Raw genomic sequence first — 26,186 nt, 5'->3', positions numbered from 1 at the left:
AGAGAGAGACAGAGCATGAACGGGGGAGGGGCAGAGAGAGAGGGAGACACAGAATCGGAAACAGGCTCCAGGCTCCGAGCCATCAGCCCAGAGCCTGACGCGGGGCTCGAACTCACGGACCGTGAGATCGTGACCTGGCTGAAGTCAGACGCTTAACCGACTGCGCCACCCAGGCGCCCCAGTAGAAGTTCTTTATATATTTTGGATACTAACCCTTTATTGGATATGTCATTTGCAAATATCTTCTCCCATCCAGGAGGCTGCCTTTTGGTTTTGTTGATTGTTTCCTTTCCAGTGCAGAACTTTTTATTTTGATATAGTTTGGCCTTTGGTTTTTTTATTTTTTTATTTATTTTTAAGTTTTTAAAAATTTTATTTATGTATATATGTATGTATGTATTTTAAGTTTATTTCTTTTGAGAGAGAGCAAGAGAGCAAGCACAGGGAAGGGGCAGAGAGAGAGAATCCCAAGCAGGCTCTGCGCTGTCGGTGCAAAGCCTGATGCGCGACTCGATCCCACAAACTGTGAGATCGTCACCTGAGCTGAAATGGAGAGTTGGATGCTTAACCAGCTGAGCCACCCAGGCACCCTTAATTTTTATTCTCTAATTTAAGCCATCTCTACACCCAACATGGGGCTTGAACTCATGACCCCCAGATCAAGAGTCATATGTTCCTCTGACTGAGACAGCCAGGTGCCCCATTCGGTTTTTGGATGTATTCTGGGTGGGCGATGGATAGGATAAGTGAGGTGGTGCTCTAAGGAGTCAGAGAGGGAAACCGAATGTGACTCCCACAAAGCCAGTTCAGCGTGATTGGGCTTTGAGAGAATGTGGGACGCTAGCTGACGAGGCTGTTGCGTGTCTTTTGTTACATGCAAGGACTGACCGTGCTAGGTACTGCTCCCTGTAGTCCCCTGTGGTCCTAGAGGCGACAGGAAGGTGGTTTATGGTTGCGTTGGTGATTAAAGAAACGAGGTTATCACAGTCTTCATCCCAGTGCTGGCTGTTGAACACTTAGTGTGTGCCAGATCGCACGGCACATTCTTTCGTAGATCGTTGCATTTCACCCCCATAGCACCCCTGTGGAGTTTCGTTTTTATCCTCATTTTACATGTGAGGGAGCAAAAGACTTAGAGAGATTGAGTAGCTTAGCTTGGCCTCGGTTGTGTGGATAGTGGAATTGGACTGTGAACTTAGGCTGTCTGACTCCAGAGCCCGAATCCTTAACCCACGTGATACGGTCTGCCGCTTTCTCCCCGTGATGTGTGTAGAGCGTGGAGGGGGCACATGCGCAGTGCGGCTCAGCACTTGTGACCAGCTGGTGTTGCTGTGAGGACAGTGGTGGTTAGGAGGAGGGCCAGCTTGAGTGCCTCTAAGAAGTGATTCGGGATGCTTTCGAGGTGGTTGGTAAGATCTCTCTCCGAACAGTATTTCTCCTCCTGATTTGCTGTTTCTAGAATTTCTTTATGATGAAGATGGGATTAAAGTAGTGGTTTTCGAGCTGCTTCTGTGTATCCTTAGGATTCCGTGATGACCCTAGGGGACCTCTGAAGCCCTCTGTTCCTTTCCCTTCCCCCTTCTACCTGATCAGTTCCACTTTTCTCTCTTTCCCATAGTTATCAAAATAGTAAAAAATCAAGAACTGATATGTTTAGTGTGGGCTGAATGCTGATGTTATAATTTTGTTCTGTTGGACACGGTTCCTGCCACCATGCGTAGGAGATGAGAAAGGCACTAAGCAAGCATCTAAGTGTTGACAGAGTAAGATGTTATGGGAAAGACGGAATGGTGCAGGAGGGAAGAACCGAGAGGACCCAGTCGAGATCGAGAGGGGAGGGTGATGCCGTTCAGATAGCAAGGGGCTTAGCAGTCTTGGGGGAGGCAAAGGCCAGTGAGCCTGAGGCTTCAGGAGCAGGGTGGAGAATGGCTTGAGATGAGGTTGGAAAAGTAGGCAGTGGGCTCATGCAGGGTTTTATAGGGATTTAGGGGGGAGTTTTGCAGAAACAACTTTGGATTCGACGTAGTCATTAAAGCGTAGAAAGAACAGAATGTTACGGTCTCGTTTATTTTTTTAAGGATTACTCAGGTATTTTGTGGGCAGAGTGGTTTTGTGAAGGCCAGAAGGGGAATGGTGTAGGTGTACTGGAGGGGAGTTTCTGGTGGGCCAGGCGAGAACGACGGTGATTTGGATTAGATCACTGGTAGCGGAAGTGGTTACATACTTGTTTGAGAAAAGAATTCTGCTGCTGGACAATTTTGTAAGCCTTTTGGGTGACACTGTCTCTACATGAGACCCCACCCCTGTAGGATGTCCTTGGGAGGGATGGCTGTCAAATCATTTCAGTCATAAACCCTTTGAGCTCAGCTAGTGTCTCGGGACAGTAGCGAGACGCTGAAGGGATGTGGCACAATATGCACGTGATGCGGAAGGGGAGGAGCAGACAGGAAGTATCTAGCACACGGAGTGTCGCATGGGGAGGTCTTGGTGCCAGGTGAAGACCTCCGGACGCTCAGTTTTTTGAAGCTGGCAGTTCTGAACATTTTAGATTCTGTCATCTAAAGACAGAGTGAACTTCCTTTAGCTTTTTAGTTTTTATTCAGGGCCAGTCCTTTTGGGTGTTGTTTTCTTCATTCTCTCTCTTCCCTTGGGTCCACGTAGAAGACCACGTCTGCCTGCTGGATTGCATTGTCGTGGATCTGCAAGACATGGACATCTTTGCCGCAGAGAGACGTCCACGAGAGTATTCTAAGGCCTCAGACGACAGCAGTGGAGATCTGATCTTCCCTTCCTATTTTGTGCGGCAGACGGGAGGGAGTCTCCTCACTGAGCCTTGTAGGCTGAAATTGCAGGTGGAAAGGAATTTGGACAAGTGAGTGGTTTACATCTGAGTAACTGTCTGTCCTAGGTAAAGTCTTAGTAACTTGGAAGTCAGCGCCGTGAAGGTAAGTCCGGAAGAGAATAGGTATTTACTTATTTCTTCTGTGTAACAGATGGTTATTGAGTCACTGCTGTGTTCTAGACATGAGGCCTACGCTAACGCAAAGAAAAACCTTCTGTCGTTACGGAGTTTACGTTCTGTTGATACAGGGATAGAAGGCACATAGGTGACTCTAACTTAGTGTTTGATTCAGTGTTCTAAATTGTGTTACGGGATTGCCCCCTGGCCTTGGAAACAAAGGCGAAGGGGCACAGATGTAACGTGGATTTTGGCAGAGGTAGGGAGGTAGTGATGGCAGAGAAGGTATTTGGGAAGTGGTGACATCTGGGTTATATGTCCCAAGCACAGTAGATTCTGGACCTTTGTTGCTACTTACCCTGGAGCTCCATTTAATCAGAATGACAGTGGAGATGCAGTTCTGCCCATTTCACTCCAGTAAGCAATTTGAAAGGACTCCAGAAAGGCTAAAGCACTGACTGTAATTTACCTTTTAATTGGCCTCAAACACAGGATGCTCATGTCTGCAGTTGAGAGCATTGCTTCAGTTGCCATTACTTCCGCGGGAGCGTCTGGGAAGCATCTTGGAAATAAATGTTCCCACACTCCACCTGAGACCTCCAGAGCCTGACTCTCGGGTGTCTGTGAACCAGGTCCCCTGCTGGGGACCCGGGCCACGTGCGCAGCCTGGGGCTGCTGCGCACAGCACGTGATGCGTGTCCGTTTGGGGCATTGATTGTGGAGAAAGCAGCAATGCTTGTGTTTCAACCACAGGCAGAGATGAGGCTGTAAAGTAATGGAAGAGGTTCTCGTGTAGCGTTTTGAAAAGCAGTCTCGTTACTTGCGGCGAGTGTGATTTTAATCCCTCTTTGGCCGCTCCCTTCACGGTTCTCGGGTTTGGGTGAGTCATTTGATGTCACTTTTTTTGTTTCTCTCTGGATTAATGATACAGGTCAGCTGCTCTCTCTGGGATTTTTACATTTCATTCGTATTTGTTATTCAAGTGCTCCCTGGCTGGCGCTCAGTTATGGTTGGCGGGGCTCTCTTTGGTTTTACTGGCTTAGCAGTCTTACGAGGAGCTTCCTTATCTAGAAATCGAACACCTCGTTTTCTTTTCGAGCGATGCTTTCCAAAAAAAATGTGCTCTGTTACTCGGATTATGTAAACTTCACCCACTTCCATCAGCGTTTATGTGCAGAGGGTTGTACTGTTAGTCCCAATAGAAGGTGACAACTCAATATGAGATATCCTAGCAGCTGCTTGCACCACAGAAACAGGAATCCGGTGGGGGGGGGGGGGGCGGGCGCACTGGGGAGCCTTTCCAGCTTTTCTTTGTGGATTGCATCACTGGTCTTTAACATACGTAGGTTTTCCTCTGCAGACAAAGTAGTTTTTTATTTTCCTCTTCTACTTTCAATTCTGGTCCTCTATGTACTCAGAACGTGGTGGACTCTGCAGGGTCCATGATGCCCACTGCACCATGGGCAGGTTGGGAGGGCAGGGAAAAAGCTGTTCGGGGTTGGCCTGAGCTGTACCAGCCCCTGACCCGGGCATCCCAGCTGTACTCCTGCCCATCTCAGTAGAGACAAGTGATGGATCCAGATTTCGTCCTGATGTCCCATCTGGGTTCATTGTGAAACACTGGTTTCTGCCTTTAGTTATCATGAAACCTGAAGAGTTGATTACAGAGCTTGCCGCTTCTTAAAAAAAAAAAAAAAAAAAAAAGAACTTGCCATTTCTTTATTACCTTCCCAACTGAAATGTTTAAACTCTTTCTGAGTCTCATGCGATTTTTCCATATTTAATAGAGTACTTAGCTAACTCATGGAAGATTTGGGGACTTTTGAAATGCATATTTTGGGAGAAAAGGGGCTTTTTGTTGCCAAGCATGATACTCAGTTGTGCTAACTTGCTTTATTTGAAGCCACATGAAATTTTTATTATTGGAAGTTAGAAATTAACTGGTTGATAATGTAGGTGGGTACACTTTAGCTCTTATATTTGGGGGTGAGCTTTGTCCGTGTTAAGTTAGTGGTTTGTTTGCCAAAGTGACCTTTTTTCTTTTCTTAGAGAAATAAGTCACACTGTGCCAGACATATCTATCCACGGCAACCTCTCCTCAGTCCACTGCTCCCTGGATTTGTACAAATACAAGCTGATCCGTGGTTTATTGGAGAACAACCTCGGTGAGCCCATAGAGGAATTTATGCGGCCTTACGATTTACAAGACCCAAGAATTCACGTGAGTGAGACCTCGCGCCGTCCCATAACTCTTAACTTTGGCAGCCTCAGCCGATGGCCACCTCCAGCTCACCTGCAGAGAAGAGATGGGGCAAGAAGCAAATGAATGTCTTGACGTATTAACCCCCTTTTCAGATTGGCGTTTTCCTCTTGCAGACTGTTCTCAGTGGAGAAGTGTACACGTGCATGTGTTTCCTCATCGATATGGTGAATGTAAGTCTGGAGCTGAAAGATCCGAAAGGAAAAGAAAGTGCCGGGTCCTTAGCCAGGTATGGCTTTAATGGTACCATTCTGCTACCAGTGACTGACATCACAGTAACGGCGTTACAAACAGTACACCTGTTTCGCTTTAGCACAGAGCCGAGTGGCCAGAGGTGGTGCGCGGTGCTTTTTAAAAGTTTAACTTCGTTGCTTTATTAGCAAAGACAGGCCCACACCTGGTACTGAAACTGATAAGTTTGAAAGAGCTTCAGAAATAGTGCTAGCCTTTGGTTTCCTGAGGATCTACTGATTTTGTTGTTTCGTTTTAATGTCAGTAGTGTTTAAAAATATTGTATGGTTGACATACTGTGTTCCCTGAGTTCCAGGTCTACGGCATAGGGATTCAGCTTCTCTGCAAGTTATGCTGTGCTCACCACAGGTGTAGCCACCGCCTGTCACCCACACGACATTATTACAATACCGTGACTGTATTCCCTGTGCCGTACTTCCTTCCGATCCCCGTGACTTCTTCATTCCATAACTGGAAGCTTGTACCTCCCATCCACCCTATTTCCCAAATCTACTGTGCTTTAAAAGTATTTAACTGTAGAACCACAGTTCCAGAAAGCTCAGTAATGTCACTCATGATGTTTGTAGAATATACCTTTAACATAGTGTGGTATTTGTATGTGTACTGGGAGGGACAGAAAAGCCATCTCAGTTGTAGCTGAGTTGCAGGGAGGGGTGAGGGAGGGGAACATTCCAGATAGCCTAGGGAATTGTAAGGTGTAAGGCTTCGATGGAGAAAGTTGTATTATGGTATATTCCTAATATAATCTTGCTGCCATGGTATGTTATCAATAGCTTAATAATAATCAATAAAAACTACCACAGGGGGTAAAAACTACCACAAGTCTACCACGTGACAGACATGTGGACATACTAGTGACTTAGAAAAGCGAAGTCGTTTTTCTCCTGATGCTGTGTGTCCATTGTGGCCCTCCTGCTGCTCTGCTCCTGCAGTCACCGTGGCCGACAGAGCAGCCGGCATCTTGTTGTGCCAATGAGAAAAACAAGAGCCCAGAGTGGCTTTGAACTGCAGTCGAGTGCTCTGCAGAGCTCATGGGTTAGAACGTGGTCCCACAAAGTGCAGAGGACTCAGAAGTGGTGTCTGCCATAGGGGAATAGGGGAGACCCAGAGCTCTTTGGCGAGCAGCACTGATGGCTGCCTCGCTGGCCAACCTTTCAGAAGTGGGGGACTTCACGTAAAAAGTCTGGATTTCAACCTCTTTTGAGAAGTTGAAAGCTTTGACAATACTGGGCCCATCTTTTCACTTGGAAGCATCCCGAAGCTGAAGAGCCACTGGGCTGCCCTTAGGAGGCTGTGTTCTGCCTAGCAATTCTCTTAGTGTTTCACTTGCGCGGTCTGGGCAGACCAAGAATTTATGGTTACTGGTGTAGAGCCTTTAAGACTGAGTTGTATTTTCACACTTGATAAACTTTTCATTTTGATCTCTTGACAACCATTTGAGGTTGGGCAGATCTTCTATTTTCCAGATGGAATTTTTATCTAGCGTAAGATCATATGGCTGGAAAAGTGGTTCAGTATTTGAAAACAGGACTTCAAAGCTAGAAATTTCCCTACTGAAACACTTTTTTTTTCCTTTGTCTTTCCTTGAGAACCCATCCTGGCCTGTATCTGACTCAGTTGAACGAAACATGGTATAACCAAGGCTTGGGTCCCAGATTGTCTTGTGAGCTAGCCGTTCTTTTCTGATGGCTGGCTACATCCTTAGTTTTTTACAAAATGAAGTAATTCTGCACAGAATGTCATGACGGTACTGAATAAATTATGAATTGCATTATTGCAGCTTTCTCTGTTACTGAAAAGAAAAAAAAAAAAAAAAGATGGTCCCAAATGCACTTCCTCTTGGTGGACCAGTTGCATGATTTCTCTGTATGAAGAGTATTATTTGTTCTGGTTGTTTCCAGGAAGCTGTAGTGGTTATATAAAAATTCGGCAGACTGTGGAGAGAGAATCCCACAGGCAGGCTAGGAGTTGACAGGGGATGGTTTCAAGGGACCCTTGACGTCCTTTGGGGATTGTTACACATATACAGCCTTCTCAGACTTAGGGTCAGAAACAAGAACGTTAATGCACCCAGAGTATACTAGGTGGTGTTCTTCCTCACGGAGTCCCTGTGGACAAGGTCATCTTCCTGGAAATGGAAAGTAAGAGACAGGGCACAACGACACTACATCTGTTTTGAGGAGTCTGTTAACAAAATCAGTGAAAGTTTCTCTCCTTCACTGAACTCAGGTATACTTAGGCTTTTGTTCTGTTGTCTTGAACTTAGGTAATTTTGTAAACTGGAAGAGTGTAACATCTTGTCTGCTTTTTCCCTTTTAGATTTGACTTCAAGAAATGTAAACTGCTCTATGAAAGCTTCTCCAACCAAACCAAGTCCATTAACTTGGTTTCCCATTCCATGATGGCTTTTGACACCCGCTATGCTGGGCAGAAGGCCAGTCCCGGCATGACAAATGTATTCAGCTGTATTTTTCAGCCTTCCAGGAACAGCAGCACTGCCCAGGGATCCATTCAGATCGAACTACATTTCAGGTAGTGGATCCAGACCCTGACCCTGCCTTTTCTTTATCGAGAAATTCCCTTTTGTGGGCAGTGGGCCAAGACTTGTGTCAGCTTTAGAGCATCAAAGGACTGAGGAATCACGGGCAAGGTAGATAATGGCTCCCCAGTGCAGCTCACAGATTAATTTACTAATCCTATAACCTTGCAGTTTCATTTATTGGCCAAAAGATGTCTCTGTTGCCTTAAAAAAAAAAAAAAAAAAAAAGTTTAGAATTAAACCAGAGTCTTTAAATCAACCTCCTTGTAAGCTGTAGACTGTTTTAATGGGTAAAGTGAATTGAGGAAAGAAGATATTACGCTTGGTTAAGGGGGTAAAAGACTTCTGGTCCATAGACATTATAGAAAGATAGGTGGTTTTGACTTGCATTATTAATTGATCTGTGCGAGTGTCGCTAACTCACTTCTCCACTTAAAAGGACTTTAGCCTCTTTGAAGTAGATGATGTTTCTCTTCCTGGTATTATGCTAGGCAGTGGTGTGTGTGGAATGAGTACATGTTTTGGAATTGTACAGCTCCGGACTTAAGACCTTGATCTACCACCTTCTAGCTGTGTGTCCTTGGACAAGTTCAACCACTTTAAGCTGCAACTGTCTATAAGATAGAAAAGGGTGGCCATACCCACCTCGCAGGGCAGAGGCGGGAACTAAGGACAATCCTGGCACGCTGCACACAGTTGGCAGCTCTTAGTATTATTACTGATGTAGCCGTGTTATTTTATGACCTACTGTAAAATTTTATGACTAAGTGGGGATAGACCCAGAAACTGAAAAATTAGGTTTGACCTAAAATCGTCCGATGTAGGGGTGCCTGGGTGGCTCAGTTGGTTAAGTGTCCGACTTCAGCTCAGGCCATGATCTCACGGTTCATGACTTCGAGCCCTGCGTCGGGCTCTGTGCTGACAGTTCACAGCCTGGAGCCTGCTTTGGATTCGATGTCTCCCTCCCTCCCTCCCTCTCTCTCTCTGCCTCAGCCCCACTCGCGCTCTGTCTCTTTCTCTCTCTCTCAAAAAAAAAAAAAAAAAAATCATCCAATGCAAATCCAAAAGGAGACCTTTGGAAGCAATGTCAGTTTTATTCTATTAGTGCTTGATGTCATCAGGTGTGTTGTAAATAGAAACCAGTAAGTAAAAGGCTGGGAAACACACACACACACACACACACACACACACACACACACGTTGTCAATGTTTATATTGATATGCTTGAATGTGCCTGACATTTCAATGTGCAGTGAGTTCCCAGGTTGAGCTTTCTTTTAGGGAGAGTTCATGGTCACTCTCCATGTACCTCTAGAAAGTCTAGCAAAGGAGACAGTCAAACCTTTGCGTGAATCTTTTGGATGCTTAGAAATAGGAGTGCTCGTTGTCCCTTACTGAGCCTTCCCGTAAGCCAGGCACTCTCCCTGCCTTTACTTAAATTCTCCTGGCAAGTCTGGGAAGCGGGTGACTCCTGCCCCATTTTACAGATGCAGCAATAGAGGTTAGGAGAGCATCAAGCACCTCTCCGAGGTTACACAGTGACTGAGTGAAGTGGTCAGGACTCACACCAGTGCCTCTGATCTCAGCGTCCGTGTCCCTTCTGACAGTCCCTGGGTGCGGCCACTGTGTGTGTCTACTGATCCAGCTGGCTGCCTGCAGTCTCAGAGGCTAACCTGGCTGTGAACCTGGCGGTTCTTTTGTTTGAAGAGGTTTATTTGAGCAGGAGGTTTCCATATATTTGGGTCTTCTGCAGAAACAGTTTCTTTTTGAATTTGCTCTGTTATTATTGATCTGACTGCCTAATCTGTCAGCTCCTTGTCTCAGCAATCATGTTTTTAATACACGAGGAGCCTTGAAATCTTACTCTGTTTATATACTGAAGGTGTATAATTTCTTGGTCACATAGTAAAGTCTTACCTTGGAGCTTGTGAACAGAAATACCATTGTGAGTGAGGGGGTTAACATGTTCTCTGGATTGGAACTTTTGAACGCTTTCTGTGTCTCAAGAAGAATTGCTCTTCTGTTGGGATTTTGTGTGTCAAATATAAATCACTTCACAGTGTTTAAAGGCTTGAAATATTTTCCAGAAAAGGGATCAGACATACTTTGGCTTTCCAGTTAGTGCATAGCTCTGACGATCTGTGTTCAAAATGGGATGGAAAAATTTTACTGAGGGCAACATTTTTTCTCTATTACAAAAGAGTAAAGTGTTTCTGTGAAAAATGCTGTGTCTGTATGAGGGAGCCATGCATCACTGTGCCCTTTTTCTGGAGGCATTGAGCCAGGTTTAGGAGAAACCAGAGACTAGAGAAGCCAGCCTTAAAAGCATCTCAGAATCCGCTTTTCCTGAGTAGAAGCCCCCTTTAAAGGCAGGAAACCAGGCACATGTAGTAGCTAGAGCCCCTCTCGCTTTTGAGCTCACGGAACAAAGTTCAACCCAGAAAACCATAAAAAGGTGTCTCTAGCCCTCTTTCCTTCTGTCTTACCCATCTCTGCCTACTAATATCCTGGTAGGGCCACACTGTGGTTTGAGACCAGGCCTGGGGTCGTCCTTGGGTTTTCAGCTCAAACAGAGAACTTGGGGTAATGGGGGCTACAAAGCCAATTTTTCTCCATCCCCGCCCCGAACTCCACTTCCAGAGCGCATGGGATTGGTTGTACCCACATACAAATGTCATCTTACTTGTTCTCCTCCTCAGGCTGAAAGATCGGGGCTCTCTTTTTAGTTCCAGCTGGGAAATTAGTACTAGTATGTAAATTTGGTGTTCATAAAGAAGTGATCCGAGACATCAAAGAGTGCCTTAGTGATCTTCTTGAAATAGCCTGTAGGGAAGGCAGCTGCCATTTCCTGAACACCGGTTATGTGCCTGGTGCTTTATCTTTTACGGTGTTGATATTTCTCATTTTGTAAGTGAGGAAACAGGCTCGGAGAAGGTGGGCGACTTAGCCAGGATAAGTGACTGGATTTAAGCCTCTGCTCTTTCTACTCCACCTGGATTTCTCAGCCTCGGCACTATTGACGTTTTCGGTTGGGACACTTCCTTGTCGTGGGGCCGTCCTGCCTGTTGTGGGATATTTAGCAGCAGCCCTGGCCTCTGCCCACTAGATGCCGATAGCAAACCACCACCCCCCCCCCCCCCCCGCCCCCACCCTGCGTCGTGACAGTCACAGATGTCTCTAGACGTTGGTTGCCCAAAGTCTCCTGGGGAACAAAGTCACCCCTCGTTGAGAACTGCTGGATCACACCATCCTGCTTTCTTATGGCATAAAAACATGATTAGCTTTCGAAAACGCACACTGAATATTTTATTAAACCGGTGTTCAGAGTTTATTGTACTCAGAACGGTCAATGTAAAAAATACTGGAAAAACACCTTCCCAAGCTGAGTACTACACTTGTAAGTTAGTAAAATACATTTCTCCTTTCCTACTTTATTGATTGATTGATTGACTGATTGATTGATTTTTGGGGTCGTTTTCTTGCAGATCTACGAAGGACTCATCCTGTTTTACGGTAGTCCTCAACAACCTTCGCGTGTTTCTCATATTTGACTGGCTGCTGTTAGTCCATGATTTTCTCCACACTCCCAGCGATACTAAGAAACAGACTAATGTTACTCCTTCTCGCCGCCACCGTAACCCTAGCAGTGAATCTGCTGTCGTCCCCAAAACTGTGAAAAGTGGAGTAGTTACCAAGCGGTCTTCCCTTCCTGTGTCCACAGAAAGGCATCTTGAGGTCAAGGTCAATGTAACAGGTGAGCCTATATAGGTGTGAGTCACTCACTGATTCTTAGTCTGAATGTTAGGCTCGGTGTGTGTCTTAGAGGGTGATTTTTCTGTTGTTCCCGTATTTTGACGTGAGCATTTACACATTTTCTTTTTTTTTTAAACACTTTTTTTGTTTTTAAATATTTATTTTTGAGAGAGAAAACGAGAGAGAGCGAGAGCGAGAGTGTGCAAGTAGGGGAGGGGCAGGAAGAGAGGGAGACAGAATCCGAAGCAGCTCCAGGCTCCCAGCTGTCAGCACAGAGCCCGACAGGGCTCGAACTCACGGACCGTGAGATCGTGACCTGAGCCGAAGCCGGACGCTTCACCTACTGAGCCACCCAGGTGCCCCAGCACTTACACATTTTCCTACAGCCCAGCAGGTGTCATAGTTGTTGACCTCCGTGTTCTGGTGTGAGCTCCTGGCTCTCCCTCAGGACTGCAGGGTTTCTGGGCCTTCTCCTCTGCTTGCCCGTCACCCGTGCCCAGCTGGAGCGCCACCTGGGCAGTGGTCTTTCCGCCCACTGTTGAATCTGGCTTCAATTTTCTGTTTGATCTTTAGTGCTCCAACAGATGTGCCTTCCTGAGTTCAGGCAAATTTGGTATGTGAAAATCTCTGTTTACATGGTAAATAAGTGAGGGGATTGTTATTTCCTTTACAAAAAGAACATGTTCCCTTACAAACAGATTTACTGGGGTTTTTGTTAACTGGTAAACTCTTCTAGTATATCTGCATGTATTTACCTTGTGTTGGTGACATACCCCAGCTACTGCTTAATGGTTTGGAAGGAGCTGGCCAGCGTAGTGCATCGTAGATGGATTGAGTTTCAAAAGTTCTATCTATACGTGGTTTTTGATGAAAATAAAAAGTAAATTTGCCATGTACAAATGAGTAGAAAGTTGTCTGCTTTTAGTAATTTTGGAAAAATCTACCTTAAATTCGTGTGTATTCTTTGTAAACAACTCGAACAGCTATGTGGATGATGTCACGCCTTACACTGGCTGACCAACATTAGCGTGTCAGTCTCCTTCCTGGGATTTTAAAACAGGTCACTGCTTGGAGAAGGGCCGATTTCCTGGGCTTCTGAATATCTGATCTGGCCTCTCAGGAGACTCAGCTTAAAAATATATTCTAAAGAGAGAAGGAACTGCCTCGCAGTCTTTTCTGCTTGTGCAGTGTTCTGTTGGCTGAGCTGGGCCTGGCCAGATATAGAAACTGTGTTCGGGATGGTGGTGAAGCAGAAGGTCGACGAATGTCCTGGGAACAAATCTTTCTGGCTTGTGTCCCCCTCCCCCCCCCCCCCCCCCCCCCCCCCGGTGTAAATGTGTTGCTAGTGTGCAACAGTCTAATGCTTCGCAGCTTCCCAGCTTCTGCTTGGTTGACAATGCTGTCTTTTCCAGGCACGGAGTTTGTGGTTGTTGAAGATGTGTCCTGCTTCGATACCAATGCCATTATTCTCAAAGGCACTACAGTGCTCACCTATAAGCCCCGATTTGTCGATCGCCCCTTTTCAGGGAGTTTGTTTGGCATCGAGGTAAGAAGTCTCCGTGTCGATCAAAACACTCAATGGTTTGGCTTAAGAGAAAAGGCTCTGGAAGAGAATTTTAGCTCCTCAGCTTTCATTAGGGGAAGTGATTGGCGGAGTTGGTGGACTCTGTTCCTCTTCTTTGTTTTGTCCTCAAATCTACCAGGTTATTCTAACATGTGAATCCAGTCCTCCAGCATCGGGCTGTACGTGTGCTGAGGGACTTGACCTCTTTCTCTGACACCCTCCCTTCCTCAGGAAGTTAAGGGAGACTCTGCTCATCCCCATGACCCTGTTAGGCCCCTGCTGTGTTCACTCCTTCTAGCGGTCTAGTCCTTGGCAAATGAGTGAAGGTGGGGAGGTGGGCCTCGTTGCCCTCACGTCCCCTTCCCCACATCGAGTCGTTGTGTCTTTGAAGACCTAGGGCTCTGTGGTCATTATAAAGGTGTTAAGGATTTTATGTATTATCCTTTTAGGAACATCTAGTCTGTAAAAGGAACTCTCTAAAGAGTCACACATGACCTCACAGAGTGAATCTCTAATAGTGCTGCTTCAGGCTCTGCTTTAATCCCACGAAGGAGATACTTTGCACTGGAGTGGCCTTTGCAGCCTGAAAATTACATGATGCAATATTCAGCATAAACTGCTCTGCTTGTCTTAAAGCCGGGGGTTGTGGAGACGGAAGGAGAAATGAGGCACATTATTATTTCTATTAAGTATTCTTAATTCACTGATCTCAGCTAACGTTCCTCTTGTTATAATATTGGAATATTTGGTCTGGGTTTCTCATCATTTCCTTTCCCTTTATGATTGAACTTTTCATGCCCTGTTCTTTCTAGTGGTGTTTCAGAGTTGAATGAACACAACTTATTTTCACCGTCAGCAACATATGGTACTTTTTTTCCCCTGCATCAGATGTAGCTGAATAAAACCGGTAGAGATTTCACTTCTCAATCACTTGTTTCTCTCGTGTAGGGAAACTGAGGTTTCCTCCCTCTCCCTCTCCCCCTCCCCCCCTCCCCTCCCCCCTCCCCTCCCCTCCCCCCTCCCTCTCCCCCTCCCCCTCGTGCCCCCCCTCCCCCCCACCCTGGTATAAATGTGTTGCTAGTTTGCAATAGTCTAGTGCTTCCCAGCTTCCCAGTGATGCGAGTTGATCATGAAATTGTAGTTCATCTGCTTTCCAAGCCATTCCAGTACCAGCTCTGAATGGAAAACGTTGGTGATTGATTAATGAACTGTCAGGTACAGTTGCATTTTGTGTAGCCAGAGCCCCTGAAGAAAAGAGAAAAATGAAACTTTTTTTGCTCCAAAGTCTTACAAGAAGTATATGGCAAAATATTTGAGATTCCTGGAAATTCCTTTTAATTTTGTTCCTGCAGCAGCACAACTGGATCTGAATTTTAAGACCCCTTTGGTATATCACTGGGGGAGAATAGCACTAGAAAATGCCCTCCACCCTCCACAAAGGGGAAGAAGCAAGGGAGACCAACGCGAATGCTTTCTCCTGTACTGTTCTTGAAGCACAAAAATAATTTGGTCCTAGAATGGGAGTCGTCTCTCCCTTCTCTCTCCCCATAGATATATTTATTGTTAAACATTTTATTATAGAACATTTCAAACATATACAAGTGAACAGATTAATATAATGAGCTCTTATATATGCATCACCAGCTTTAATAATTAATGTATTTATTTTCAATTGTGAAACAATAATTATATCACCTAAAATTTGGAGGAGGGGAGAGAAAAATTACCTATCCCTCTGTACAGAATCTCTATGGACATTTTGATGTGTTTCTTTCCTTAAAGTCATGGCATAATATTTTGATTGGGCTGCTTGTTCACATATCCATGTTGTAACTATCTGCCTACATTCCAAATGGTCTTTTTTTTTTTTTTTTTTTAAGTTTATTTATTTTGAGAGAGCAAGAGAGAGAGAATCCCAAGCAGGCTCTGCACCATCAGCACAGAGCTTGACATGGGGCTCAAACTCATGAACTGTGAGATCATGACCCAAGCTGAAACCAAGAGTTGTATGCTTAACCGACTGAGCCACCTAGGCCCTCCCCCCGCCCCCCACCGCCATGGTCTTTTTAATTGTCCCTTTTATTATTATTTTAATTTTATTTTAATTTTATTTTTGAGAGAGAGAATGTGAGTAGGAAAGAGAGGCAGAGGGGGAGAGAGAGGATCTCAAGCAGGCACCACACTCAGCACAGAGCCCGACACAGGGCTTGAAGCCACGACCCTGGGATCATGACCTGAGCCGAAATTAAGAGTCGGAAGTTCAACTTACTGAGCCACCCAAGCACCCCTTTATTACTTTTAAATGATCGCAAAATATTCTGTTGAGTAGATGTGATATGATATAGGTTGCTCTTAATTTTTTTTTTTATTAACTATGAAATAATGGTTCGGTGGTTTTTTTTTTTTTAAATGTGTTTTGCGTTATTTCCATAGGCTAGTTCCTAGAAAGAAGTAGAATTATTGGATCAAGGGGTGTGAGATTTTTAAGTCTTTTGCCGTGGATCAGTAAATTGCCTTTTATATGGGTGAACCGTTTCACGTGCTCCTGGCAGTGGGTGAGAATCCCCGGTTCACTCTCGACAGTGTTTATTTCAGCAGTTGCTATGGGTCTTTTGATACCACAGGGCTGATTGATACCAAGAGAGTGTTTTCTTTTTTTTCTGTTGATGCTTAGACTCTTCTAAATCAGACATTAATCCTTACTCTATTGCATTTCATTCTCTAGGTGTTTTCATGCCGACTAGGGAATGAACATGATACAGCTCTTTCAATTGTTGATCCGGTTCAAATTCAGGTGGAACTCGTGGGGAATTCTTCTTATCAGAACAGTTCAGGATTGATGGATGCATTCAATAGTGAAGATTTCCCACCGATCTTAGAGGTAATGATGAAAAATCTGTCTACACATCGATACACTCTCAAACACATTCCTGAGCCCGCACAACTTACTTACTCTGCTGAACTCCACATTTTTTTCACTATAGCAAATACAAAGTAAATAAGACCTTGTCTCTGTCCTAGAAAATCTTTCAGTCTCGTGGAGAATAAAAGAGCTGTTAATTGGTAGAATCTTGAAGTTTTATAAAAGTTTATGGAAAGCAGAACGCAAGACAGGGAGGCATCTGGGTTGTGGGTGGAACCGAAGGTAGGCTGAGTCTGAGCGGAGGGGCAGGATGTCAGGAGGCAGAGCGGAGACCATGCCACGTCGGCAAGTAGCAGAGCTGGAAGCGGAAGGGGTGCAGCTAACGCAAAACGGAGAGAGATCTCCCTAGAGCAAAGGTGCGTGGGAATGTGAGGACGCGAGCTGAAGAGAGGGAGGCTAAAGGCAGGCAAGGAAGGCTTGAGAAGGTAGTGTGTGATTTCTTTGACAGAGGAGGAACGATTCATTAATCCGCCTGAACCATGGGAGATTGAAGGATAGAGAAGAGCGGTGTTGATTTTTTTATCTTTAAAGAAAAATTTGAAATAGCGAATAAACAAAATGCCACCCCCAGGCATTCCAACAGTCATCCCAGTTTGTGTTTTTTTTGAAATGTATGTTTGTTTGTTTATTTATTTTTTTCATGTTGGTTTATTTTGAGAGAGAGAGAGAGCACACAAGCAGGGGTGGTGCAGAAAGAGAGACGGAGAGAGAGAGAATCCCAAGCAGGCTCCACGCTGTCAGCACAGAGCCTGACACGGGGCTCAGTCTCACAAATTGTGAGATCATGCCTAGAGCTGAAATCAGGAGCGGGGTGTTTAACTGCCCGAGCCACTCAGGAGCCCCTAATGTTTATTTATTTATTTTGAGAGAGAGCAGGCATGAGGAGGAAATGGGCAGACAGAGAATCTCAGGCAGGCTCAGCCTGCACCCTGTCGACACAGAACCTGACTCAAGGCTCCATCCCACCAACTGTGAGATCATGACCTGAGCTGAAATCAGGAGTTGGACACTTAACCGACTGAGCCATGCAGGGGCATCCTGTTGTTGTTGTTTAATGTGTATTTATTTTGAGACAGAGAGAGAAACAGGGAGGGCAGAGAGAGAGAGAGAGCGCGTTCCAAGCAGGCTCCTCACTGCCAGTGCAGAACCTGACACAGGGTTCAATCTCACGATCTGTGAGACCACAACGTCCCGATTGTGCTGGCATCTGTATTGCTTTTACCAATGGTAGCTATATTGCCATTCTCTGAGGCAGACTGGGTTTCGAGAGGTATGGGTGTGGAACTTGACTCATTTCAAGTTACGTTGGAAGAAGAAGGAGATCATTTTTGTTGAGTGGTCTGCTCGTTTTAGAAATTTTAAAAAATGAAGTAGATCAAAGCAAAATGGAGTAACAGAACTTTGCTTACAGGTAATCTGTCCCCCCACCCACAGCCATTCTCTGATTCCCTGCTTTGATGATTAATATACTTGTAAGCAAATCATTGCTGTAGTAATTTTCCTAGCTTCATAGTTTTTATTTAGTGAAGTTTTATGAGCACTTGACCTCACAGCAGAGATGTCTTACCTCATGGCTCTTGGTGCTTCATTTCAAGATTTTCCCAGTCTTTGAAATGGAAAATTAGTGTAGTGTCTGTGGGACTTCTAGAACTTGAATTAGGAACTCTGCCCGTAAGAGGTGTGGACGTAAAAGCAAAGGCAACTTTAAAAACTTACGTCCTTTCAATTTTGTTAGATTCAGTTACAGGCCCTGGATATCAGACTCTCCTATAACGATGTTCAGCTGTTTCTTGCCATCGCCAAATCCATCCCAGAGCAAGCCCATGCTGCCGGCCCCGACGCAGTGGCCTTGGAGGCCAGCTCCGTTAGCAGTCACGTTCCCGGTGCGCCTCGAGCCGGAGAGGAAATCAGAGAAGGGACGAGACATACCCTAGATCCTGTCTTGGGTAGGTGTCGAGCTGTACGACCCACTCAGTCTTCTTAATGTCTATCCTTCTTGTTAACTTTCAAGATTTTCTTTTGCACAATTAAATTGTTCAGAGGATAATTATATGTCATTAAGTGTAATTATAAGTATGATCCTCTAACTTTTAAAAATTTAAGAACAAATACAACACCCCAAACCAGCTGTGCTAGCCGACACCAGTTTCCCTTTTGCCATTTCTTCCAGAGTTCTATAGATAATGTGAAGGTTTAGTTTGATACCTGGAGTTTTCCTCCACAGCTATGTGGATGATTCTAAATGTCGGTTTTAAGCTTTTACAAACACAGTCAATACAGGGAACACACTCTTAAAAATTTCAAGGTGCTCCAGTTAGGATCCCGTTTCTGCCTAGAGAACTATAATGTTTTTGTCACCCGTTTCTGAATTTCTTTTCTTTTTTCTTCAGTTAGTGGATTAATTATATACAATTATTTATAAAAATTATGTCCCGCTTTTTCCTAGAGTTACAGCTGGCTAGACTACAGGAGCTGGGATTCAGCATGGACGATTGCCGCAAAGCCCTTCTGGTCTGTCAAGGTAATTTGCACCCAGGTTTCCATGACCTGTTCATCTGGATAATAAGCTTGCTTCTCATTCCCTGCCTCTCCTGCTCCCACGAGGTGGCTTGGAGAGCTGGACTGTATTTTGAAACCCCTCCATGATTTTCTTTGGGCTGACCATGATCTTGGGCTGGAAGTGATAATGAGCAGCAGTATTTCTTAGTGGATGAGAACGTGGGCCCTGGAACCGATGCTTGGCTTCAGGTTTTCACTTTGCTGCTTTTTGGTTACCTGTTAGCGACTCGGGCAAGTTACTTAGCCTCTCGGTAGCAGTGCTTCCTTATCTGTAAGAGGAGGGTAAGACCACTTCCCTTGGAGGTTTGATACAAATAGGCGCTATATGCAGAGCACTTAAGGGAAGTGCCTGGCCCACAGCGGGAGCTCTAATGCTGTCAGCTGCTGTTGCTGCTGATGGAGGCACTGGCAATGCTGATAGTCACGACCGCCGAGTGCCCGTGTGCCTCGTCCTGTGTTCTCTTGAATTTTTATAGCCTTGCAGGTGGCCATTATTATCCCATTTCCGATAAGGAACCTGGCTCGGATAGATTAATTAACTGGCTTCAGGTCACCTATTAGTGAGGGGCTGAGTCTGCCTGGGTTCTTTCTACTGCAACATAATTTCCTTCCCACCTCCCTCTGTGTGTGGTCCTTTCTCTTAAAACAGGAAGATACAGCAAAAGCTGTGTTTTTTCTAGTCTACACTTACACGTACATTTTTCTGTTTCTTCACGTACTATATGTACCCATACGTATATATACATATAATACCGTGTATGTTGGCAGATTGTATTGCAAATACAATTTTATAGCCCTCTTTACAACATGGTTTTATTGAGTTATAATATTGTTGCGATATACTTCATATCAGCAGCATCTTCCCATGTCATTAAAGTTATTTATAAACATTGATTTTTTTTTGACATTGATCAAATGATATATTTTATTTAACTGTTTTTTGTTTTTCATTCAATATTGTATATAATTCTGTAATAAATAGTTTTTGGTATGAACTTTTGTCTATAACTTTTATTTAGTATTTCCCTGGTAGAGAGACCTACTAGTATAAATCCTGGATCAAAGGTTATAGATCTGTTTTTCGGGCTTTTTATTCAAATTGACAGATCTTTTTCTGCAACATTGTGTACCAGGCGACACTCTGACCAATTACGTGTGAAAACGCTGCTCTCACCGCACGATTGTTTGCATTAACTGTTATCTTTTTCCTTCTGTGACAAATGACAGTAGCTCTAGTCAGCTAGTTCGATTAGCTTAATACCTCTTAGTGTTTACATTGTCTATTTTTTTCTCTTTCTTTAATAACAAAACATTTCTTTTCAATTTCTAAGAGCTTTTTAGATTTTTGTTAATTTTTATTTCTTTAGTAGCTAAGGTGTCGTTCCATCAGTTGCGAAAAAGATAACAATGACTAATGTTAATAGAGCCTTCAGTACGCGCCGGGCTCTGCTCCTGGAAGAGCTTTACTTGTGCTCATTTGTTTCCTCCTCATGGCAGCCCTGTCTGTGGGTGCTGTGGGCAGAGATCGAGGAACTTGTCCAAAGTCCAGCATCCAGTAGGTGCTGGAATCCGAAGCCAGGCCATCTTCCTCTAGAGCATATGCCCTTCACCACTCACCCCTGTTCTGTGCACTAATTTATAAATATGGGGTCTGCATATTTTATATGCTAATTTATAAATATGGGGTCGCATGGCTTTCCTTTCCTTTTCTTTTTAGCTTTAGCAATCTGGTTATGTTCAGAGGGCTGTTATCTAACAGTCGTGTGTCACACACATGCACTTCTCATAGCTGTCTGTTCGCAAGGAATTGTGATCGGTTGCGAAGACGAAGTGTAGTAGCACATCATTCTATGCAAAACTACATAGTGGGGTGTCTGGCTGGCTCAGTCCGTAGAACATGTGACTCTTGATATCAGGGTCATGAGTTGGAGCCCTACATTGGGCATAGAGCTCACTAAAATAATAATAGTAATAGTAATAATAATAATAATAATAGTATAATAAAACTCTACATGGTGAAGATTACGTACTTCCCTACTAAGTGACGTCTAGAATATGGATCCTGTCTTTTCCTCTTCTCTCCTTCGACGGATGTCATAATAGAGGAGGGATGGCTTCTGGAGGCATTTTGAACCGGATCATGAACGGTGGTGAACTTGAGTGGAAGATGTGCAAGGGGGGTACATTCTGTTTGCTTAAAAATAGAATTGCTATCATCACACTAGGTTTTTTTCCCCCTTTAAGTCTAAGAGTACATCTGGGAACAAGGTTCCTTTGGGCTTTCCAGCAGGTCCCTATGAACTTTATTTCTCTGTTTCCTCAATGAGTTGCTGGAGTAGCTGTGCGAACTGGCTGAACTGATCGCCTTTACATTTTTTCGAAGGCCAACTGAAAAAGGCAGCAAGTTGGTTGTTTAAGAATGCTGAACCTCTGAAGTCTCTTTCCCTGGCTGCTGATAGCCACGAGAGCCAGGGGCCTGTGGCAGCCCAGCTGATCTCTGGGGTGGAGGTGAAAGCTGAGAGCGTGTGCATCTGTTTCATCGATGACTGCATGGACTGTGACGTTCCCCTGGCTGAGCTCACCTTTTCCCGTGAGTGTTGTCCTGATTTTCAGATTCATCTTGAAGATTTGCAGTGATTGCCAAGCCGTTTGCACCTCCCCCCCCCCTTTTTTTAAATGATATTCATCCTCCTCCCACCCCCCCTTAGTCGTATGGGTGAAATTTAGATAATAGTTTTACATATGTTTTTCATTATTTCTATTTTAAAGAAATGTGTATTTATTTGCCATATGTGGCCTTCAGCCTCTAGTTTGGGAATAATAGAAATTGTCATTGATGAAATTTCTGTTATATTAACAGCTCTACCTAAATCGTTGTTGGTGTCTCCATTTTGTTTATCTTTTTATATATCTAAAGACTGGAGTGAGTACTGTTCTTAAAGATGTTTAAAAGCTAATGCTCTACCTTATATACGTTTGAAAATAAAACACACACAGTCTTACGAGAATGCTTCCCTCAGTGTCCTCCATGGGGCCCTGAGAGCTGTCTTTCACTAGCAAGTGACAAGGGTATGAGGACCCTACCCTAAATTGTGTCATTGCAGGTGGTGGTAGATGGGGCTTCTGAGGAGAGTACCCGAAAATCTCACCGCTGTGTTTACTTTTAATATTCCATTGTTTTGATCTTGCTAGCCTCTTTTCCCTTCAAGGAAAATTCCATCCTGGGTATTGAGCTCAACCTTTGACACACTGGAGAGGCTTCCTTTTCCCTGTGCTTCAAGGCACCACAAGGGCCACTTGATTGAAAGTAACAGCTGGAATTTTTGACTGAGTGTCTTTTCTGCAGGGAATAATTACTTCTTATTTTTCTGTGGTAATCTTAAAATTTTGAGCTAATATTCATCAGGACATAACTGCTCTCATCAGCCTGCCTTCTGATTTTCAGATATTCAGGGAGAAGTATGTTTTTTATGTTCCTGCAGACTTGAAATAACACAGATACACCTGCGTGCCAAGGCTGGGGCCAGAAGGAGACAAAGGTGGCATTTGCCTGAGGCACGACACTTAAAGGCGTGCCAGGAAACTCAGGAGCTATGACAAATAAAATTTTAACACAGTGGTTTTTTTTTTTTTTTTAAGTCAGAATTCATGCCAAAAACCCAAGATGAACAAAATCTCAAAATTTGGTGTGCTTTCCTATGATTTCATCAGTATCAGCTGTGACTGACATCTCTTCACTGTGATTTAATCTGTGAAAGAAAGTTTTGGTTGTTCTCACCCCAGCGCTATAGTAAAATTTGCTTTCATTGCAGGCCTGAGTTTTCTGCAGCATGTAAGGACTAGCCCTGAAGGGTACGCCCACTTCACCCTTTCTGGAGATTATTATAACCGTGCTCTGTCAGGTCAGTATACAAGCGTATATTATCATGGGACTTAAAAAACACACTTCAATATTTGCCTGGGCCAATTTCTACATAAATTTTGCGTGAGGGAAAGGGGGTGGGGCTGGGCAGGGAAAGATGAAACACAAGTGACTGCATGAGCACAAAAGATGGAGACTTTTCATTTTCCTAACATATCTGATATGTTGCAACTGAGCTATTTAAACCCAAGGTTTCATATGAAGTTCATTGTTTTTGATTCAGGAGTTTGGCTCATTCTGGAATATGAAATTGCTAAGGATCATTTGGCCCCGATAGTAGCTAAATTTCTCCTCCCCCCCCCCCTTTTTTTTTAAGTTTTTATTTATTTAAGTAATTTCTGTACCCAATGTGAGCTTAAATTCACTACCCTAAGATGAGTTGCATGTTCTTCCCACTGAGCCAGCCAGGTGCTCCTGATAGGGAGATTTCTGCCCGTAAGCCTTTTGTTTTTTTGTTTTATTAAAAAAATTTACATCAGAGAGAGAGTGTGCATGCGAACACAGGGAAGGGGCAGAGAGAGGGAGACACTGAATCCAAAGTAGGCTCCAGGCTCTGAGCCATCAACACAAAGCCAGACGCGGGGCTCGAACCCAGGAACCATTAGATCATGACCCGAGCCGAAGTCGGACTCTTAACCTACTGAGCCACCCAGGTGCCCGAAAACTTGAGTCTTTAAAACCCAGGGAGGTATCATTTTTCTCACCTATCAGACTGGCAAGAATGAAGTGTGAGACTATGAGCCGCACATAATTTCTTGCCATTCGAATTGTAAATTGGGGCAACCACTTTGGAAAAAATTGACAACTAGTAAGGTTGAGTATAAGCATGCTCAACAACCCAGCAACATACTTCTTCTCGGTCTGTACCCTGGAAGGATCTCTTGCTCATGTGTGCTCGGAAACAGATAGAAGACTGGTTGTAGTGCTGTTCCTCCTCCTCAAGGGGGTGTTTCTCAGAAGTAGAATGAGTATGTAGACTGTGGTATATTCATAAGTGGATTACAATTCAGCGGGGAAAATAAATGTGCCACAGCTACCTGGCAGCAATATGAGTGAATCTCAGAGGCATGTTGTTGGGCAAAAATAGGAACTTGCAGAAGAACACATACATCAGATTCCATTTATGTAAAGATCTCCAGTAGGACCGATTGACCAGTATGTTCTGAAGAAATGCATGTGTGTGTGGTAAAACGATAAGAGCAAGCATGTGATTAAAAACCCAAACCAATGTTTACTTGGAATTGGGTGGGAGAGGGTTGGTGGCAAGGGGGACTGACACGGGAGAGTGGCACTCGGGGGCTTCCAAGGAACTTTCTGTTTCTTAAGCTGAATAGTGGGTACAGGACTTTGTAGTAATTTTATTCTTTAAACCACATATATGTGTTGTTTATATACCTTTGGCACATATGATTTAAAATTAGAAATTTGAAAGACTTAATGAATTTCCAATTATGTTCTACCTATTTATTCAACCAGTGGATTTTTTTTTTTTTTTTTTTAATGTTTATTTTTGAGAGGGCAAGAGAGAGTGAGCGAGAATGAGTCGGGGAGGGGCAGAGAGAGAGGGAGACACAGAATCCAAAGCAGGCTCCAGGCTCTGAGCTGTCAGCACAGAGCCCGACATGGGGCTCGAACCCACGAACCACGAGATCATGACCTGAGCTGAAGTCAGATGCCCAACTGACTGAGCCCCCCCAGGCGCCCCTCAACTAAGTGGATTCTCAACATAAGCAGGAGAATCAAATTTAGTAGTTACTTCAGCTGCTGTTAGTACTTTTCCATCCTGTGTCAGAGACTCCTTTTTCCATTTTGAGTGGATCAAAAGCAGGTCCTGCCTGCTCTTTCATAGAGAAGGCACATGCACTCTATGCCCTCCTTCCTTCCCCCTCTGGAAGACCATGTGGGGCACGTATCTGTCCGTGTAGTGATGTCCTCTAGCCTGCACAGGCATCCGTAGGGTGACCTATAGCTGAAGATGGTCCTTTCTCTGTGAAATCACATTGGAAATAGAAAGCTATTAAGCTATAGTTTGTCCTTGCTGAGCATTTGTGAACAGTGTTCCCCTATAAACTCTTGATATCTGCTTAACAGATGTCTTATTTCCTGTGTTCTTTTAGGCTGGGAGCCATTTATTGAGCCATGGCCATGCTCTGTATCCTGGCAACAACAGGCAGCTAGTCGTCTCCATCCTCCTCGACTGAAGCTAGAAGCCAAGGCCAAACCCCGTTTGGATATCAACATCACCTCTGTACTCATCGGTGAGTGGAAAGTTGTCTCTAGAAGATTGGTGCCTTTCTGTACATAAGTCCCTTGTCTAGAAGACTGTTAATCCTGGTTTAGCAAATACTCAGGCCCACACCAGACATCACTTACTCAGCATGGCTGCTTTCCTGATAAACCCTAACCTAGCCTCACGATTCTTCTCAACCCATTGCTCTAGAGTTGGCATCCTGTATTAATGCCGTCCGTGACCAAGCAAGAACTTAGACCATTTGGGCAACATAAATGTCCGTGATAAAAACTCTCTCCCCCACCATGCTTGGTCATGGGTTTTTGTTTTTGTTTTTGTTTTTTAATGTCCTAGAAGTGAGTTTAGATACATTTCTTTCCGGGTACTCACACACACAATAATTTTTAAAAGGTGTAATTTTGACCTTGTGTTTATAGTAGGATAAATTGCCTGTACTGTTTCCCATCAAGTTATCATGTTGACCTAACTCTGAAAATCACTGGGTTGAAGGATTGCCAAGCTAACGGTGTGTGTTCTGAAAGTTTCTTGGAAAACACCGACATGTACATTCCTGGATTTGATGTAGTGAGTTGGAACCACTCTATGCCTATATTTATATCATCGTAAGAAAAGAGTTACATTATCAAACAATCAGGTGTTGCCTGTCTTTGCTATGAAAACTCTCAAACTGTTTGAATTATTATCTACATGATCTGACTTTTGGGTAATACTGTGGTTATTTGAGTGATAACACGTACGACTGCAAATCTGCAAACTTTCTTTGGTGTGTGTGATCGAGGCTCATAGGATATCCATTGGCTTGTTCTGTGTCAGAAGAAGATGAAGAGAATGTATGGTGAAATGAGACCCTAAGTTTATTGATCGAAAAATTTTAAAACTGCTGTTTTACATGATCAGATTTCATTCATTAAATTTGTCTGGATAATTGATCTCATGATACTGTATTATTTTTATCTGATGTTATTTCTTATATAATATATGCACCTGGAAGTTTAGGTGAAGTTTAGGGTAGTGTTTTGGAAAGCTACGATAAACAAGAGGTTACCTCGAACAAAAGAATTTTATTGATATTTCTGATGAGCCATTGTCTACTTAAAAATGTCTTCTAAGGGTGCTTGGGTGGCTCAGTTGGCTACGTGTCTGACTCTTGGTTTGGTTCAGGTCATGGTCCCACAGGCTGTGGGTTTAAGCCCCGCAATGGGCG

General features: G+C 44.1%; 1 protein-coding gene across 12 annotated transcripts in view; it reads left to right on the top strand.

The window, feature by feature from the left end:
- The window catches only part of VPS13D (vacuolar protein sorting 13 homolog D), a 257,776-nt gene that overhangs the window by 68,453 nt on the left and 163,137 nt on the right, over positions 1-26,186 (top strand). For 9 of the 12 annotated variants that reach the window (XM_078452392.2, XM_078452391.2, XM_078452387.2 and 6 more), the window contains 12 exons: positions 2,662-2,872; positions 5,009-5,180; positions 5,315-5,448; positions 7,791-8,003; positions 11,496-11,764; positions 13,176-13,309; positions 16,053-16,208; positions 17,986-18,196; positions 18,697-18,771; positions 21,193-21,399; positions 22,622-22,711; positions 24,849-24,989. In XM_078452392.2, coding sequence (XP_078308518.2) covers positions 2,662-2,872; positions 5,009-5,180; positions 5,315-5,448; positions 7,791-8,003; positions 11,496-11,764; positions 13,176-13,309; positions 16,053-16,208; positions 17,986-18,196; positions 18,697-18,771; positions 21,193-21,399; positions 22,622-22,711; positions 24,849-24,989 — 2,013 coding nt within the window. The remainder of the gene's footprint in view (positions 1-2,661; positions 2,873-5,008; positions 5,181-5,314; positions 5,449-7,790; positions 8,004-11,495; positions 11,765-13,175; positions 13,310-16,052; positions 16,209-17,985; positions 18,197-18,696; positions 18,772-21,192; positions 21,400-22,621; positions 22,712-24,848; positions 24,990-26,186) is intronic. The other 3 variants (XM_078452393.2, XM_078452389.2, XM_078452388.2) reach the window with 1 other exon arrangement.

This window comes from Panthera onca, chromosome C1, assembly GCF_046562875.1.
Source record: "Panthera onca isolate mPanOnc1 chromosome C1, mPanOnc1 haplotype 2, whole genome shotgun sequence".
Taxonomy (NCBI): Eukaryota; Metazoa; Chordata; class Mammalia; order Carnivora; family Felidae; genus Panthera; species Panthera onca.
This window is presented reverse-complemented; position numbering and strand designations above follow the sequence as displayed.